Below are 18686 nucleotides of genomic sequence, written 5' to 3'. Positions count from 1 at the left end.
AACAAGTGACCTCCTCTTAACAGAACCCTCAGTCCTGAATGCCCGAGAGCATCACCGAGTGGTTAAAGCCCCTTGCATGGACCAAACGGACCCTGTGTGGGTCCGTTTGGTTGGGGGCAGGGTGTGGTGCATAAGATTCTGACTGTTCCTTTCTCTTCCCGCCCAACTCCAGGGTCCCCCTCCTGAAGGTGAGCCCTTGCAGCCCACTCAGCCTGCACAGTCTACACAGCCTGCCCAACCCGTGCAGTCCACACAGCCTGCCCAGCCCACGCAGCCCTGCCAGTCCTCTCAGCTCAGCCAGCCAGGCCAGCCACCAAGCAGCAAGATGCCCCAGGTCTCCCAGGAAGCGAAGGGGACCCAGACAGGAGTAGAGCAGCCTCGCCTCCCGACCATACCTGCAAATAGGCCAGCTGAGCCTCATGGCCAGGTTCAGAGGGCACAGACAGAAACAAGCCAGACCTCCTATCCCTCCCCTGTGTCTGTTTCCATGAAGCCTGACCTCCCGGGCCCTCTCCCTGCTCAGCCCCCCCCAAAGCAGCCACTGTTTGTCCCCACAACCTCAGGCCCCAGTACCCCTCCAGGACTGGCTCTGCTGCATGCCGAAGCCCAACCCTCCCCCAAACAAGACTCCTCTCCACACTTGACTTCCCAGAGGCCTGTGGATATGGTCCAGCTTCTGAAGGTAAGCCTGGGAGGGGTCACCCCCTACTACCCTCCAGTTCCCACTTGATTTAGCCCAGCAAGCATAGCTCTCTTCTCTAGCCATAAGCTCACTTCCTATTTGTTTCCTCTTGGCAGAAGTACCCCATCGTGTGGCAGGGCCTCCTGGCCCTCAAGAATGACACAGCTGCTGTGCAGCTCCACTTTGTCTCGGGCAACAATGTCCTGGCCCATCGTTCTCTGCCCCTGTCTGACGGAGGTCCCCCCTTGAGGATTGCCCAGAGAATGCGGCTGGAGGTCACACAACTGGAAGGGGTTGCCCGAAGGATGACGGTAAGACATGGCCCAGGTGAGCAATTTCCCCATCCCCAGGGAGGTAAGGTATGGGTGGCTCCCAGCTGCCTGTCTCCCTGGCTTATGGGGTGCAGTATTACGGCATTCTTAGAGATGAGCATGTTCTGTCTCCACTGGGGGTGTACCATGCCTCTAGACTAGAAATGAGGCTTTTTTACATTCAACAAATAAATACGAGAGTGGACTTTAAGGTCATTTTAGAGGTGGGAGCTTTTGTAGACTTCAGAGCCAGATCTCCTGGGTTAGTCAGGCCCCTGATCGCTACTGACAGCTGCCTCCATCCCAGGTGGAGACAGATTACTGTCTGCTGCTGGCTCTACCCTGTGGCCGTGATCAAGAGGACGTCGTGAGCCAGACCGAGTCCCTCAAGGCTGCCTTCATCACCTACCTGCAGGCCAAGCAGGCAGCAGGGATCATCAACGTTCCCAACCCTGGCTCCAATCAGGTCAGCCTTGTGCCATGTCCTTCCTCAGTGCATGCACAGGTGGGGCTGGGCTGGGCTGGTCAGGCAGTCTGACTAATTTGGTGGCGTGGGCTACGAGTGCCAGCTAGGGTAGATAGCCTGGAAGTTTCCCCGAGGTGGGCAAAGGGCAGACTGGATAGAGGGAAACAAGCACTGTGTGGGCGGGGCTGCCATCACCCATCTTGGAGACAGTCAAGAGAAAATGGAGACAGCAGAGATTTTTCTTTAGCTTAATGATATAGAAGAGGGTCCCAGGTAGTTTTCTGACACTTGGTTTTCTTCTGGTGGACAGTCATGGAGATGTTAGCTGGTTGGGAGAGTTACTCAACCTGGCTCTCTCCGTTGGGCTGCTTCAGGGCCCCAGTTGGAGACGTTTGCCCACTCCATTACCATTCTTCCTTTCATGCGAAGACGGGGGGTCCCACTTTTCTCTCTTGTCCCCTTCTCCAGCCCGCCTATGTGCTGCAGATCTTCCCACCTTGCGAGTTCTCTGAGAGTCACCTGTCCCGTCTGGCCCCCGACCTTCTCGCCAGCATCTCCAACATTTCTCCCCACCTCATGATTGTCATTGCCTCTGTGTCTGTGTGAGCCACTGAATGGTCACCACTTGGTGTATTTTCCTGAGGCTCCGCAGTAAAACAACACAGGACAACCCAGCCAAGTGGAGGAAGAAGCTGCCGAAGGGGACAGACTCCACTGCCAGACGGCCAGCCTCGCCCTCCTGCCTGCCCGGCTCAGTCGGACAGACCCCTCTGGGCAGTGGTGCTGCTACTTGTATGTTTACATGACTTTTAACCCAAGGACAGACCACCAACCGATGGACTCGCAGACACCTTGGGGCTGGGTTTCTCTCTCCTCTTTTTGGAGAAAAGGAACAGGGCAGTGGAATTAATTATTTTGTTGTTTTGTTTTTAAGAAACAAGAAAACAGAACTGCCTTTGCACTAAATTAGTGACTTGGACTTTTGCACAGTGAAGACAGGCTGTGACACTCTTGGATGTCTTGGTGTACATGAACACACATCACGGACTCTAACACAGGACTTCAAACTGCTGAAACCTTGGGGTCAAGGAACATTTCATTGGGTTGTTTTGTCCCCAACCTCTCCCTTCCCCTTGCTCATTTGGATGTCACCTTTCTTAATTCTCCTGCCACCACCATCTCTGTTTCACCCAGAATGTACAGTTTACAATCGGAAAAGAGCAAACAGAAGGATTTTCTGTCTTGGTGGTATATGCAGAACTTGGGATGTGTGTATATATAAATATATAATATATATAAATATATATAATACTGACTTAAAAAATCAAATTCCCCTGACATACATTTTTTTTAATCTGTGCCAAAAATGTGTTTTCAGAGAAAATCTTATTTTCATACTCAGACTTTGTATTGTCACTCATTTGTATAAGTGCACTTCATTATAGCACGGGCCCTGCCCCGCGATTTGGAAGTGTCACACACACACACATACACACAGAGACTGTACAAAAAGACTGGCTTCCCTCTTCCTGTGACCTTGACCTCTCCCCCAACTTCCTAACACTTATTAATTTATGAAACTGTTTTTCTCAGCGCAGTTTTGTTTTGTGTGTCCATTGGATTACAAACTTTATTAAAAAATACAAAACATGTCAAGTGTGGATGTGATGGTCACTTGGGTGGGAAGACCAAGTGTCCTTGGCTTATGGGAATAGCTAGCCCTCATCCCACTTTTGCTTCCCCCCCTGCCCAGTATATGGGACCTGTTTCATTTCAGCCACTCAATCCTCCCCAAGGACTATTCTGTCTGTCTTGTATAAAAAATTTTCATCACAGACTGAACTTGAACCAGTTTTCAATGCCATGGTGTATGTAAATATCTGTGACACTTAAAGGCCCTGACTGGTTCTTGGGTAATGCGGAAGGCACTTCGAATTTGGATACAGGTAAAACTACGCCCCCATGCAAACTCAGGAACATCTTGAATAAGCTTTGGTGTCTTGTCTCTCGCCCTTTCCTTTTCTGGGTGTGGTGCAGGCTGGCCCTGCGGCAACAGTGGCACAGCCTGGCCTGATGGTGTTCCTGTAGCTCCTAACAGGGCGGGGCAGGGGGCCAGACTTCCCCTGCAGCTGGACGTACTACAAGCTGGGGAACTGGGCAGGGACGGGAGGGAACTGGGCCATGGATTTGGTGGTCTCACTTGAATATCCAAGAGGCCCCTCCAGACAGACCCACATTTCTGGTATAAGAAGGTACCATCTCTGAGTGAGGGATGAACTGTGTGGAAAAGGGACAGAGACAGCATCTCAGAGCAGCACCTGCCTGCTCTGCCGGCCCTACTTGCTGCTCCTAGTTTAAGCAGTGCTGTGTCCCCCACCTCCCCATCAAAACTCCTGGCTGCTCACTGTCGTTCCTCTAGGCCCTCAGCCTGGTGGGAGAGACTCCACTGGTTCGGGTCAAGTAAATGTTCCCAAAAGATGGCACTGGCTTAGCCTTCATCCTTGGGCCAGGGATACTGTGAAGTGTGCAGAGCCCTCCCACTTCCCCAACAAGCTCAACAGAACTGGGCCCTTGGCCTGCTGGGCCTGGTTCTCTCTGCCTACCTTGCTGTTCTGGCTGAGTGGTGGTCCCTGAGCTGGGCTCTGTCTGGGTTGCCTGGATCCTGGTAAGCGGTGTGGCCAACCTTTGCTGGCCCAGGTCCCAAGCCCCAGGCAGAGGGGCAGCAGGATCGCAGCTGAGCTCCACAGCAGAGGTGGTAGGGTCTTCAAAGTGAACAGGTGAGAAGCCTCCAAAGAGGAGACTGGACGAGGGAGTAGGGTGCATGGAGCCACACGCTCTGGCCCCAAGTGTGCTGCCTGCACCCTGACCTGGACAAAGCAGCCAGCTTGCTTACACAGGTCCCAGGGCTCCAGTCCCATTTCACAGAAGGGACGGCCTGGCTTTCCCAAGAAGCAGGTCTCTGCCAGCTGGTCCCTGGGTGGAGCAGCCCTTCTGTGGCATCAGCCAGCCACAACTGCCAGCTCCCCGCCCTACCCCCACAGGGAGCTATAGGCAGCATTAGAAAATAATCAAATTTATTCTCTCTAGGGAACGGGACCACCCATCCTTAAATAAACAGGAGGAGGGATGCCTGCTCACTCGGCAGGTGGTGGACATTCTGGGGCTGTGGGGGGTGTCTCTGCCAGAGCAGGCTGGCCGTCGGTCCCGTCCCGAGGACGGAAGACCAGTTCTCCAGCTTGCAGCACCTGTCCGGCCGGCCACGTGCTGCCTGGCCCATACTGCTGGTAGAAGTCCGCATCTGTCTGGAACATGACCAGTGCCTGCGCCGTGTGGATCCGCACGTGCTGAGCCAGGCTGTTGGCATCCAGAAACTTGTCCCCACAGGAGTCGCAGGCATAGAGGATGTGGGTGTTGGGGTCTGCAGGAGGTGGGAGCCATAGTCAGGATGGGAAGGACCCTCAGTTCACCAGCTTTCACACTCGGGCAGCCCCTCTCACCTTCTTCCTGCACTTGCTTCACAGCTTTGCTGATCTCTGCTTTAAGTACTTCTGTCTCGTCGGCAGTCACCGCAGCCCCCACGGGTACCACTGTGGGCAGAATCAGCAGGGCCTAAGGCCAGAGGCACCTGCCCCTTCATTGCCACCCCAGAGGCAAGCTGCCCATGACAACCCTCTGCTGCCCATAGCCCGCACCTGTGAGCTGAGTGACAGCCGTTGCCGCCAGTGCCTCAGTGGCTAGCGTAACCATGTCATCAACAGTGACCACGCTGACCTCACCACCCTCCTCTGGCTCCAGGATTTTGATGCCAGCCTTGCCCTGGTGCACGGTCTTCACGTGGGAACGCAGGTTGTCCACCCGGTTGAAGCCACGACCGCACTTGTCACACAGGTAAGGCTTCTCTCCTGGGGGGGGAGGCAAGGTTCTCTCCTGCCATTGGGGGAGGGGGGAGGACCTCAGTGGCCTCCAGCTTCCCCAGAACCCATCTCTTCTTCAGTAGGAAGTGCTCTGGGGCAGCCACCAGAGCTGCACGGAAGCCTCCAGTGGCCTCTGCACCTTCTGGAAGCTCTAGGAAAATGGGGTCCTCACTTGACTTGAACTGCCTTCAGAGCCACCTGCAGCAAGTACCAGCACGCAAGGCTGGGATCTGGGGATACCTCCCTTCCTACCACCCCAAACCGAAAGCCGGGCTTGAGACAGGATGGGTGGGCAAGTGGGCACACACTCACCAGTGTGGATGATGATGTGCTTGGACAGGTCCCCGACGTTCACGAAGGCTTTGCTGCACACGCTGCACTTGTGGGGGCGGATGTTGTCATGGTGGCGAATGTGATTGGCCAGTTGGCTGGACTGGACGAATCTGCAGGGCCACAGGCAGAGGGGCTCGCAAGGAACGGCCCAAACTTGGGCCCGGGGGAGCTGGGTGAGGCCTCCTGCCCCATCTCCTAGACTGAAGGGGACCCCTGGACCCATTGCCTGGGCTCGGGCAGCCGTCGGCCCAGGTCCCCACAGAACCCTCATTTGTTTCCTGGCCCCCTGCAACGGGTGGGGAGCGGGGACCCCACGGCGCCCTGAACACGGGTGGGACGGACAGGGCAGGACCTCTTGCCGCAGCGCTCGCAGACGTAGGGCTTCTCCCCAGTGTGCTGGCGCACGTGGGCGATGAGGGAGCTGGCCTGGGTGAAGGCCTTGCCGCACATCACGCACTGGCATGGCTTCTCGCCTAGGGACGGGGGCAGAAGGTGCTGGCACCTACTCCTCCTCCCACGCGCCCTCCCCAACCCCCGCCCCCCGCTGGCCCGCTCACCCACCCGTGTGGATGCGGACGTGCCGCTGCAGGGCGCCGGGGTCTGCGAACTGTCGCTGGCAGTGGACGCACACGTACGGCTTCTCTCCACTGTGGATCCGAAGGTGCCGCTTAAGGTTCCCTGGGGAGACCGAGGGGGGGGCCTGGCGTGGGGCACCACTGGGCGGCTGAGGACCGGAGGGACGGGGCAGCCAGGCAGCCCTGGCCCTACCTGAGGTGGTGAACTGCTTCCCGCACTCGCGGCACTTGAGGGGCCCATCAGCGATGTGGATCTTCAGGTGGGCCTTCAGGTTTCCCACCTGCGCCGGGCAGAGGCTCAGGAAGACCACCCACACCACAGGGCCCGAGGCTCCGGGCCCCTTGGCAGCCCTTCCCGCCAGGGGACACCTGATTCTTGGTCCTCCCAGGGGCCTGTGGATGGCTCCGTCTTTCCTCAAGGCTGATGGAACATTCTAGATCCCAGCAGTGGAAGGGAAACCATCTCCACCCCACATCCTTCTGGTCCGAACCCCACTCTGACTTCACCTGCCTTCCCACTTTCCCCTGCAGAGCGGTCAAGAACTCTATCCCACGGGAGAGGGGCGGGGGTCGCCTTCTACTCAGCCCCCTACTTTCCCCACTAAGCCTGTGTCCTTGAGGGCCTCCCGCGAGGGGCGGGGGCTCCCCTAGCCCAGGGGCCACCTCCCCCCCGCTCAGTGTGCAGGGCCGGACGCCCGCGGGAGGTGCCCACACACCTGGTTGAACTTCTTGTCGCAGTGAGGGCACTTGTGCTCCTTGTCGGTGTCATGAGTCTCCAGGTGGCGCATCTTGGAGGTGGGGTCGGAGAAGGAGCGGCCGCAGTAGTCGCACTGGTAGGGCTTCTCGCCGCTGTGTACCAGCTGGTGCCGCTTGAGGTTGCCGGACGTGGTGAAGAGCTTGCCGCAGTCCTCGCAGCGGTAGCGCGCCTCGCCCGAGTGCCGCTTCTTGTGCAGGTTCAGCAGGCTGATGAGCCGGTAGCTCTTGCCGCACTCCTCGCAGCCGTACGGCTTCAGCGGGCTGGTGGTCAGAGGAGAGAGGAGGGCTCGCCGGGGTCCGAGGCCCGCGGGGATGCGCGGCCGGGCGGGGGCCCTGTACCTGTGCGTCTTCTCGTGGGCCTTGCAGGCGGCCGGGTCGGAGAAGGCCTTGCTGCACTCCCGGCACGAGAAGGGCTTCTCGCCTGTGTGGATGCGGATGTGCCGCTTGAAGTTCCCCGTGTGCGTGAACTCCTTCCCACAGTCCTGCAGGGCCGGAAGTGGGCGTGAGGGGGCCGCGGCGGGGCGGGAGGGCAGGGCAGGGTGGGCGGTGCCCCCGGGGCCGCACCTCGCACTTGTGGATGACGGAGCCATAGGCCTTGGACTCGGTGCGGTCGCCGTAGGTGCCCGGGCGCAGGCCCCGGGCCTCTGAGCCCAGCTCCTGGCCTGAGTCCGTGCTGGCTGACTCCTCGCTCTCCTCGGGGGCCTCTCCCTTCTCCAGCAGCGGCCCCTCTTCCTTGACCACAGCAGGCATGGTGTCTTCCTCCCCTCGCTCTTCTCCTTTCCTGGCTGGCTCCACCTCCATTTCTGCCATAAGAAGGGCAGGCACTGACGCGCCTGGGAGGGCGGAAGGGGCCTCCAAAGGGAGGTGACCTTGGAGCCAAGCAAATGCCAGGAGGCCGACCGCACCTGGCCCAATTATCCCACACACACCCCTCTTTCTGCGTGGGCACCTAGCAGGGGCCTGGCAATGAATGCCTGGGCACCACCGATGAATGGTCTCAGCACTGGCCAGGGCAGCATCAAGAGAGACTGCTGAGCAGGGCTTCTGTTTAGCTTAGAGGATGCAGGGAGGCCACGGGGGATGCAGGCAGGCGGGCTGCATGGCAGGAAGGGCAGTGTCAGCCACTAAGTACTGGGGGGTGCGTGGCTGCAAGGCTTCCCCAGGGTGCTCTCTGCAGAAGCTCTAGCGCCATGACAGCGAAGAAGCTGATGTCCAAATTCAAGAATGAGAAAAGACGTCAGCCCAAAAGCTGAAGTGGAAGAGTGGCTCAGAGTGGGATCAGCTGGAGGCAGGAGGAGAGGGGCCGTGGAGGGGTGCCCAAGTGGGGGACAGACTGGCCCCAGCTGGGTACAGGTACCTTGCTCTGAGCTCTCTGACAAGGCAGCCTCGGCCTCAGCAGCAGCCATGCCACTAGTGGGGTCAGGCTTGGGCTCTACCGGTGGCGGCTCCCGGGGGGCATCAGCCTTCTCCGTCTGTTCTGCACCTGGAGCAGGGGTGAGGGGATGCCAGAGGCTGAACTGACACTCTGTCCAGAGGCCAGATGGCCTCTCCTGGACTAGGTCCTGGTCGTGGCTGCGGCTTGGGGTGGAGGTAGGGCCAGCACATCCAAGCCCGGGCCACCTGTGCCTCTGCTCTGCTGGAGCATATGCCCCAGAACAAACAGTGGGTCCTTCTGGGTAACCTGAGCTCGAGGGCTGCAGATGCCTGTCCACACCTGCCTGTGCCACCCGACTTCCCTTCCCCGGGATCCTCACAAGGAAGCATCTCGCTACCCTGGGCCCGGGCTACTGGGAGGTGATGGGACAGCTGGCCGGTCCTCAGTGCAACAACTCACCACTGGCTGCACTCTCAGCCTGGCCACCTCGCTCCTCTTTGGGCTCCCTGCCTGGGCCCGTGGGTGGACTGTCTCCAGCTGGGTCCAGCTCGCTCTGCATAGTGGCAGCAGCCTTCTCCTCTTTGGCTCTCCTGTCCCCTCCTGGAGATAAAACAGGACAGACCTGCCATTTCCCATCAAGTATCCACTCTTTGGAAGGGTGAGGTGGCCCAGAACTTGCTAGCTCTTCCAGATCCTCCCTGGTCGTAGTGGTTTTTTGGTTTGTTCATTCAACAAATTAAATTATTCACAGGGCACCTACTCCATACCAGGCTGCTGGTGGGCCCAGGAATACCAGTCACGGCTGATGCTCCCATGGGGCTCCTAGGCTGGCCGGGGAGACAGACCTCGCACATGAAACAATGATGCTGATCAGAGGCCGATGCTTATAAGGAGAGGAGTGTGGTTCTCTGACAGTGTACTGAGGAATCGGGAGCTTTTCTGAGGCGGTAGGGGAACAGAGGAAGGGCACGGAGAGGAGAGCACAGGAGGAGTGACCTGTGTGCAAAGACCTTGAACCAGGCCCGCTGCCCAGTTCTTGGAAGCAGAGCACAAGGGAAGCTGGTGAAAGGCAGGGAAGGGGGAGGCTGAATGGCCCCTCAGAGCGGCCTTCCTCAGACTTTACTGTGGCTAATCCTCGCCAGCACCCTACGATGCAGGCAAGGCCAGAAGAGGAAACTGAGACCCAGAGAGGTGACACAGAGGGTCAGAGGCAGAGCCCCCATCGAAAGCCACCTGCTCAGGAAAGCCTACAATAATCTTACCTTCCATAGCCAAGACCTCCGTATTCTCCCCAGGGCTGGTGGCCGGCTCAGCGAGTGACTTTAGGGCGTGGCAGGCCGTGATGATGTCCTGCATCTGCAGGAAGCTGGCCACGGCCAGCACATCGTCCACGTTCTCAGAGCTCAGGCTCAGCTTGGCCGTGTACATAAACTCCAGCACCTGCCCCAGGCCTGCCAAGGACACAGACAGCCATCACGGACCCACCTCAAGGCCTGGCACCAGCAGCCTACCCAGCTGCTCCACTCGGCGGCAGGATCCAGGGATTTGTGAAAAGCAGAGTGGCAGGCCACCATCTCCCCATCTCCTGTGTTGGCAGAGGCGGGCAACCTGGGGATTCTCAGCCCAGACAGCAGCCTCCAAACAGAGGTACACTCACAGAAGACAGAGGGTGTGAAGTCCACGCTGCATGGAGGACAAGGGGTGTGACGTCTGCTGCATGGAGGACAGAGGGTGTGAACGCCCACCCTATATGGAGGACAGAGAGTGTGACGTCTACTGCATGGAGGACAGAGGGCATGAGGTCCACTGCGTGGAGGACAGGGTGTGAATGCCCACCTTATGTGGAGGACAAAGGGTGTGAACACCTGCCCTACAGAGAGAATAGGGTTAAATGGAAGAAAGAGGGTGTGACAGAGGGTGTACACTCTCTACCTGGCCACTAACTATACCTCACCACTGGGGGACACTCCAACCAGAGTGTGTCAGCACTGGCTTTCATCAGGGCTCTGCCACAAACTCTCTCTCTGACCTCCAGGCCAGTCACCTGACCTCTTTGGGTCTCAGTTTCCACACCTATAAAATGGGGGAACATGACCTTGCCTGACCTCGTCATGTCGCGCCATTCTGGGTCGAGAGCCCGAATCTATGACCAGTTCCTTCATCAATCCCAAGGCCTTCCTGACAGCCCTCCAGGCCCCAACCCTTGCCATCCCCTTCACGGTTAGCACTGGGATAAGGAGGTTCAGGACTGACTCAGCAATGGCGAGGGCCGGGGGCTCAGAGCCTACCCGTTCTCTGTTCCTCCCGATGAGATTCTCCTATGTTCACTCCGGGAGCTCATCCTGAGCCCTTCCTGCCAGTTCTCCCCTCACCGCCCCCTCCCAGTCGAAACGGGCCCACAGAACGCGGTGGGAACTCGGTGCCCACACATCATGGGTTCTGTGTGGGAGGCCTGATGCAACTCACGGCCTGAAGGTGCTACTCCCAGGAGGGCCTGGCATGGCACAGGGCCAGCAACAGCTTCCGGCCCTCAACAAGCTCAGCCCTGGACCTAGCGGGGTACCTGCCGCATTACTGATGTCCAGGTGTACCACGTCCTTCTGGTCCACGAAGAGCATCTTGAAGTACTCGCTGCAGGCCGCCAGCACTGCTTTATGGGCTTTAAAGTCAACTCCGTCCACCACAAAAGTGCAGTCACACAAAAGCCCCAGCTGCCGCTGCTGGTTCAGCTGTTCCAAGACGTGCTGGCTGTGCTGGGGGAAATCCATGGCTGGGGAGAGCCAAAGGGCCTCCGTGTTAGCACAGAGAAAGGACGCCGGCCGCAACATTTACCCCCAAACTCCCAGGTGAGAGATGCAGGGAGACCGAGAGAATCAAAAAAAGTCCGCGGAGGCGAACAACTCCAGGTACCCTCTGCCAGCCAAGACCAGCCCAGTGGCTCCTAGCTTCCTGGGTTAACCAGCCAGGAAAGTTCTCAACACCAAAAAGCATCAGAAGACCAACAATAAACAGCCACCTTTGTATCTTGCCAGGTAACAACATTAAAAAGTCAAAAAACAAACGAAACATTGATTGCTGCCAGCATTTCAAAAAAAAAAAAAAAGACATGGTCAGTTTAACATTTTTACAAAAAGAATATATGACATAATTTTAGAATAAAGGACAGATCTTTCAGTTGGTACATTTGGCTTTATGAAAACCTTTCTATATTGTTATTTTTCTCATTCCGTCACGTCCCCAAATATGCGTTTGGGGAGGCAGATGCTTCATACTCAGCATTTCAGGAATCAGCCCCTGCTGTGCCCACGGGGGGTTTGAGTAAGTTCCCTCCGCCGATCTCTCTCCCTGTCTCTCCCTGTCTCTCCCTCTCTGTCCCTCTGATTCATGGACTCCAGGAACTACATTAAGCTGGAGAGTCTTCTGCCTCCAGAAAGCTCTCCAGGCTGTCCCTGGGGAAAGAAGGGACTCTGATCCTGACCCCAAGAGCTGCTGGCCTGGCCGCAGTTTCTCTGTCAAAAGGCCTCACTTAATGCCTGGAAATCCCACAACTGTCTTAAGTAAAAATGCTCAGAAAAATTCCATGGCCTGGTGCCAGAGTGAGCAAGAACTGCATGAGCCGTGACTAAATAAGTATCTAAAACAGCTTTTCTCTCCCCCTCAACATCACACCAGGCAGTCTCAAGATCAGCATTTCCTAGGGAAAATCAGCAGGTCCTCCTTTTGAGAAAGAACCAATTTCGAAATAAAAGTTAGCGCCCACTCCTGGGATCACATAACAGAGATCCAACGGGGCCAGGCTATCCCGCCCTGGCCCAGAATCTAAATAGCGGCAGTGGCTTCTCTTCCAGCTTTTCCAAGACCTCTTCTCTGAGGCTGGTCCACTCAGCTGCCCCAGGCTGTTTCTGGGCTGGTGAGGGGGACATTTTGGGGCTCCCAGCCCCCAGGTTTCAACAGCCCACCACTGGCTCCGGCTGTTCCCTGTTACATCAGCTTCTTGGGGGTGAGTCACTATACTGCAGCCCTGGCGCTGCAGTGACCATGTATGGCTGTCTGGCAGTGATAAGGCACAAGGAAAGCCACACATTCCCACCCCTCACGTGGCTCAGGCAGCACAGATCAGCTTTGAAGGACAGGAAGCTAGCCCACCCACCCTGTGGTGTCTGGGAATTTTTCAAAAGTAGGGCTATATATTTACTGAGCTGGGGGAAGTCACCCAGTAGGTGGGCAGGGCTCCATCAAGTAAGGGGAACATGGCAGTGATAACAGGCCGTGTGTCACAGGGTGCTAGCCTCTGAGCCCTAAGTTCAGAGTTGCTGCTGGGGACCCGGAAAGACCTTTTCCCTCCCTCCGACATCCCCACGACTGTCCTGTGGTCCCAGTCTGCACTTACAAACTCCCAGGCAGAGGCACGGCTTCTCGGATCCCTCGGCAATACTGTTTAAGTGCCTATAGCTGGAGCTCTTAGGTGTAAGCAGGGAGGAGCCAGGAGCCAGGAGCCAGCCCCGGAGTAGAGAGGTAAGGTAGGAGGCGGCTGGGCCCTCTGCGACTGGACAACCGGCTCCTGAGCCAAACCAGCCAGCAGCAGCACGAGGCCACTAAAGCAAAGGCCACCACTGACACAGGGCACCTCATAAAGACACCTTTCTCTAAGTCTTCAATCTCTGGAAAAAGCAAGTTCTCATTTGTGACCGGCAGGAATGAACACAAGGGAGAATTGTGGCTGTCTGTTCCTGCGCAGGTAAAAGCTAAAACAGTTTTTTGGAGAACATGGGCAAGAACCAATGTCCTGTGCCATGGGTTAAAGACCAAGGTAGGCCTGGGACCTGAAGGGAACACACACCAGGCCTGGTGCACATGGAACCAGAGGCAGGTGGCGAGGAGAGTGGGCCAAATCACCCCTAGAGCTGTCTTCTCTCTGCTGTGGAAAAGCCACGTGAGCAGGCAGGTGTGTGCCTGCATGCGTGGGCAGCCTGAGTTCCAAACACCAGGCACCCTCCATGTCCTCAGGAGCCCCAAGTGAAATATCTCCCGAGTACAGAAAGGGAGGGACCACCTGGTCCACAAGGACCAAATCCTCAATCAGCTTCAGAATGAGCCCTTTCAAGTCAGGTCCGAACCCTTTCCTCTCGGCGGTGGGCCCGGCTCCCTCCCCTTCACCAGGAACCAACCCAAACACTGAGCTGGGAGGAAGTACCCTCCCAGGCCCAGAAATAACCTGGGAACATGCACTGAACCGCCGCCCCCCCGCCTCCCCCCCCCAGATACAGAGTTTTCCCAGCCCCCCTTAGCTGGAGCCTGCTGAAAGCAGAACCCTCCAGTCAGAAGCGACCTGACTTGCTGGGAAGATAAATGTGAGAAAAGACTCCTGGCCAACAGGGTGGAAGGGGCCTGCCAGTTCAAAGGTCAGGTGATTCCTCAGCCTTGCCGGGGACCCAAGGCTGCGACAAGCCTTCATGCTGCCACACACCCCAGGGCTCCCGGGTCACATGGGGGGTGCTCTCAGTTTCAAAGGCCTTGGGGGAAGGCTGGTAAAGGTCCCTGGGAGAGGGTGGATGGTGGCCCAGCACCTCCAGTCCCCCACCCGCCCCCACACAGAGAACAGCAGCTGTGCACCCATGAGTAATGTTTTCCAGCCAGCACTAACCACACTCTTCCGATGCAAGATGCCCGCCCAAAAGCGGCTCCTCCCCAAATGTGGGTGTCGCAGGAGAAAACCAGAGGCCCTGAATTCCTCTGAGGCAGCCTGCGAAGCTGTCCCAACAGAGAAATACTCCTAAGAGAGCATCTGTTCTGACAAAATCAAAGACAGAAAAGGAAGAGAGAAAAAAACAGGGAGAGGATAAATGGAAGGAGGAAGAAGCAAGAGGGGAAGGAGAGGGATTCGAGGGAAAAAAAAGAAAGAAAAAGGCCGTTTCCATAAATAGATAACCGGCGCTTAGGCATATGCGTGCTCACGAGCCTGATCCTGTGATCAGCCTCCCAGGGAGTGTGAGCGCAGCCCGGGGAGGGCTTTGCCAAGCTCTGAATGGTGTCATCCACAGAAATGCTGTCCGCGCCTCTGCGAACTTCACAACTGCGCACGCGCACGTGCTCGCGCACAGGGCAGGTGGAGCTCAGCCCCAGGCTGCCTGCAGCTCTCACCGCCAGCTGGCTGCCTGCTCAAAGGCTCACATAGGCCCTTCTCCTCCCCGGGTGACGTGCTGAGCAGGTGAGGGGCCAGCTGGCTTGGTCCTCCCCTCAGAGGGACTGAGCTAGAATTAGGCTGAGCCCCATCTCCAAACCTATGTGACATGCTCTAGAATGATTATGGCAACGCTCTGTCTCCTGTCTCCTCTCTCGTACTCTACAGTGACGGGAACTCATCAGGATCTGGCAAGCTTAGAGGGGTCCAGGAAAACAATGTGCCTGCCTGGGACACACAGTGGGACACGTGGGTACTACGGGCAGGGAGGTGGGAGCTGGCTGTCCCTGAGAGCATGGGATGAGGGGTCACTGAGACTTTACACGCCATAATGAGATCAACAGCCAGTCTGCTTCTCATTACCACGTGGCTAATAAGATGTGGTTCCCACTGGCCCCGCCCTTGGTATGTGGTGCCTTTCGCTTGAGCTTGCGCTAGGGTGTGGGATCCGCCCTCCTTACTTCATCTTTGCTGGAAGGACAATAAAAGTGGGCCTTAGTTAAAGCTACTTCTAAGAAAGACCCTAAAAACTCCAAATTACAGAAAACTCAAACAGAACAAGACCACACAGCCCACTGAACCCAAAGTCCTCATGTCAGATACAGAAAACTAAAGACCAAAATGGCACAAGACTTGCCCACTCAGACACGAGCCTGACCATCCAGCAGACTCCTGACTGCAATCGGGCACCTTTCCCGTGACACTGCCAGCTGCTCAGGTGTTCTCTTTGATTAATGGGCAGACCTCAGTGTCCGAGCTGGGATGTCCTCTTGATGACCAACAGCCTGGCTGGGCACATGGCCCAGCCCTGCCTTGTAAGAAATTCATTTGGGAATGAAAAAATGAGAGACCTGGGGACCCCCCTCTCTGCAGTATGATTCCGAACAGGCACAACTAAGCAATTCGGACATGGTTGGCACAGGTACCAGTCTCCAAAGCTGGCAGCGACAGTTCCTCCAGCCCTGTCAGAGACATACCCCTGCTATGAGCTTCCAGCTGAATCTGGGTAGCCCTGTGATGACTGGATGCAGTGACTCTGCACCAGCTCCAGGCCTGGCCCTTACTGGAAGGTCCTGCTTTGCTCTCTTGGAATCCAGCTGCCCCACTGTAAGGACATCCAGGCTCTCCTATTGGAGAGGACATACGGAGGGGCCCTGGAGGAGACACCAACGTGCAGAGGCCACGTGATGAAGAACCAAGATGCCCCTGCTGACGGCACCAAGGCTCTGGTATGAGACACTTTCCAGTCCCGCTACCAGACGAACGCTATCACACGAATGACCTCGACACCTCACGGAACAAAAAACCCTGCCCGGTCACCCCACAAAACCAAGAGAAATAAACTGATGAGGGTTTGAGCTGCTAAGTTTTGAGGGGGTTTGCTGACAGCAAGAAATAACCAGTACAAATGGTAAAACTATAAACAAAAGGGAATGATTAACAAAACAATTCAGGATAATGGTTTCCTCTGGGAGGGAGGAAGGGCACCCAGGACACTGGCCATGTTCTATTTCTTGACTTGGATACGCCTAGATTTGTTATTTAAACTAAACATATACACTTCATACACTTTTGTATGGGAACATTTCTCAAAATTTAACTAAATTCTTAATAAGGTCTACGGCCATGCCACCCTGAACTGCCGATCTCATCTGATCTCGGAAGCTAAGCAGGGTCGGGCCTGGTTAGTACTTGGATGGGAGACCACCTAGGAAGACCAGGTGCTGTAGGTGTAAAAAAAAAAAAATAACAACTCTTAATAAGAAAAGAGTGAGGTGCAGGTGCCACACTCAATCGATCGTGCAGCCAGGCTGCGTGAGTGGGGCCCAGGCCTCCCGTTTCAGTGGAGCTGAATGAGCCACAAAGGCTCACGGGAGTGGGGTTCAGGGAGGCTGGCCATCTTGTTTGTCCTTCAGTTCCAAAACATCCGTAAACAGACTGCTGACATAAGAAAGGGTTCGTTCTCCTTGAGTCATGCTCAGTTCAGCAAAACCTGAATCCCAGATCCCAACTGGTGACAAGGAAATGGCACGTGCGGAGTCTCTTCAACACACCAAGTGATGTGGCACCAGGCGCACAGCACAGTCCGATCACCCAGAAACTAAGAACACGCTACTCTGGGCAACAAGCTCCTCACTGCTGCCTCCAAGACTTAGGGAATTGAGATGCCGTTTGGCACCATGGAGGCAGCAGAACCTCTGGGGTTGGGCCAGGTAGGACCTGAACCCAGGTTCCGCCATCTCCCATACTAGCAGGTCATCTGCAGCAAAGCTTCTCCTCTGGCCAAACAGGGCCAATGAGACGACTGTTCTCATTCGTTACAGGATTAAGTTAGGTAACGTAGGCAGAGGGCCTGGCGCATGGCGAGCACTCAACACACTGTTACCGGAAGCGGAGATGCAGAATACAGCGTTTTCTAGGCCAAAGACCATGTCAGACGGTTTCTACATAACTGTTTATGTCGGGCGCCTCGGGTACACTCATTAACTATTGGGTGACTTGACCTTGTTAAGAAGTTATAATCATAACCCATTATTCCTCCTTCTAAATGCAATCTGGAAAAATCCCAGAGCCCGATTAACATTCTGAGAGGGAGAGAGTGAAGGGAAGGGTGCTGCGCAGGAACCATTCGGAGCGACTCTCTCTGTTGGGGAAGCACTTTATACTGAGCTACTGTTCTGTTAAGCCCCAAGGGTGTCCCAAGTGAAGGCTGCAGCGCCTGCCAAGACCTCTAAGTGGGTCTACAGAGCATCGCTCCATCTGAGTCCAATGGGCACTTGTCAGACATGAACTATTACCCAGGTTACTAGCAAGTGCTAAACTACAGGCAGTTTCCCAACTGGCACGCAGAGGGAAGCCATGAAGCCGGGAACAACTGGCTCACCACAAACAAGATCAGGGGCTCCTCGTGGTAAGTCAGTTGTTCCCTGGCTTCATGGTCCCCAGAACAGGCTGCGCCCGGCTGCAGGCCTGGACTTGACACAGACATCTCGAGTCCAGGGGCCGTGAGGAAACTGAAGCAGGTGAGAGGCATCACCATTTGGTTCCCAGTTGCTCACGGTTCCTGATTTTCTAGAAATACAGGTGGGTCTTGTATATAGCTTAGCACACATAAGCTCAGGCCAAGGAAATGGAAGTTCACAGCAAGTCAGCCTTGCAAGCACGAAACCTACCCACCCAACGCCACCACCCCCTTTTCGGTGCAATGTGGCAGAGACAAATATCAACAAAACCAGCCCTTCCACACTTTCCTCCTCCAGAAAACGTAGCTCTTCTATTAAGCTTGTGTTTCTCAAACTTTTACAATCAATTTCCCTTTTAGATAAACATACAAACCTGACATAGCACTTCCCAACTGGCCCCAAATTCTGATACTTCATCTTCTACTGGATAGCAGCCCCCACCCTGAAAGTCACTGCTACCCCCTATATAATCCCACCAGCCAGGATTCAGTAGTATTTTCTTTGCTGAAGTTTGTGCTATAAAAAAATTTTTTAAGCCCTAAAATAATAGCTATATAGAAAATTAAATTGTCATACTGACTTTGCGTTTCAAACTATACAACTCCTACTATCTCTAAGGTTTAACCACACTTCTGAAGAGGGGCGAGCATCCCCTTCCCTGACCCCCGAAGGACCCCACTACTCTAGGAATGTGGCTGAGCGGGAAGTCTGGCTGGCCCTGCAGAAAATGCTGTCCTGCATCCCAGCACGCCCATGCCAGCTTCGAATCCATGATGCCAATACTTGCTCTGGGGACTCCTGAAGCTTGACACGGGGTCAATTAAGGGCCATGCTATCCAAAAGACAAAATCGGGAACACGTGGGAACTTCTGCAGGGTCTGATCATTCTCCCGACATCTCCCAAACCCTACCACCACACTCCCCGCGGTGGCGGCACGCGGACACAGCCCGAGATGACGCGGGGCGGCTGCCTCGTCTGCTCCACCAACTTTAATAAACTCACTGCTGGGGTGGGACTGCTTCTTACCTCTTCCTTCCAGCTGTTTATGGTGCCTGCCCCAGGATCTTGCTCTCAAACTGTTACAAATAAAGTTGGAGAACAGGCCTGGGAGAGAGCGGTGATCCTTGGC

The 18686-nt window shown here is 55.9% G+C and overlaps 2 protein-coding genes and 1 pseudogene across 7 annotated transcripts in view; 2 read left to right on the top strand and 1 right to left on the bottom strand.

The window, feature by feature from the left end:
- SPEN (spen family transcriptional repressor) overlaps window positions 1-3110 on the top strand; it is a 49740-nt gene extending 46630 nt beyond the window's left edge. The window contains exons 11-14 of the mRNA XM_023532649.1: window positions 173-682; window positions 799-993; window positions 1301-1459; window positions 1928-3110. Of these exons, the coding sequence (XP_023388417.1) occupies window positions 173-682; window positions 799-993; window positions 1301-1459; window positions 1928-2065 (1002 nt within the window). The 3' untranslated portion in view covers window positions 2066-3110. The remainder of the gene's footprint in view (window positions 1-172; window positions 683-798; window positions 994-1300; window positions 1460-1927) is intronic.
- Window positions 3111-4516: 1406 nt separating this feature from the next.
- Window positions 4517-18686, bottom strand: part of ZBTB17 (zinc finger and BTB domain containing 17) — a 28004-nt gene continuing 13834 nt past the window's right edge. For 3 of the 6 annotated variants that reach the window (XM_023532589.1, XM_011363498.2, XM_011363496.2), the window contains 14 exons: window positions 10976-11182; window positions 9675-9863; window positions 8872-9012; window positions 8395-8520; window positions 7602-7840; window positions 7377-7519; window positions 6998-7298; window positions 6475-6562; window positions 6268-6384; window positions 6059-6179; window positions 5686-5816; window positions 5152-5361; window positions 4957-5046; window positions 4517-4877 (listed from right to left, as the gene is read on the bottom strand). In XM_023532589.1, coding sequence (XP_023388357.1) covers window positions 4594-4877; window positions 4957-5046; window positions 5152-5361; window positions 5686-5816; window positions 6059-6179; window positions 6268-6384; window positions 6475-6562; window positions 6998-7298; window positions 7377-7519; window positions 7602-7840; window positions 8395-8520; window positions 8872-9012; window positions 9675-9863; window positions 10976-11180 — 2385 coding nt within the window. In that variant the 5' untranslated portion in view covers window positions 11181-11182 and the 3' untranslated portion in view covers window positions 4517-4593. Of the gene's footprint in view, window positions 4878-4956; window positions 5047-5151; window positions 5362-5685; window positions 5817-6058; window positions 6180-6267; window positions 6385-6474; window positions 6563-6997; window positions 7299-7376; window positions 7520-7601; window positions 7841-8394; window positions 8521-8871; window positions 9013-9674; window positions 9864-10975; window positions 11183-12802; window positions 13588-18686 lie in introns of those variants that run through there. The other 3 variants (XM_023532592.1, XM_023532591.1, XM_023532590.1) reach the window with 2 other exon arrangements.
- On the top strand, window positions 16210-16326 carry LOC111742109 (annotated as a pseudogene).

The sequence above is a fragment of the Pteropus vampyrus genome, unplaced genomic scaffold (genome assembly GCF_000151845.1).
Source record: "Pteropus vampyrus isolate Shadow unplaced genomic scaffold, Pvam_2.0 Scaffold86, whole genome shotgun sequence".
Taxonomy (NCBI): Eukaryota; Metazoa; Chordata; class Mammalia; order Chiroptera; family Pteropodidae; genus Pteropus; species Pteropus vampyrus.
Note: the sequence above shows the minus strand (reverse complement) of the source record. Positions and strands in the feature narration are given on the sequence as shown.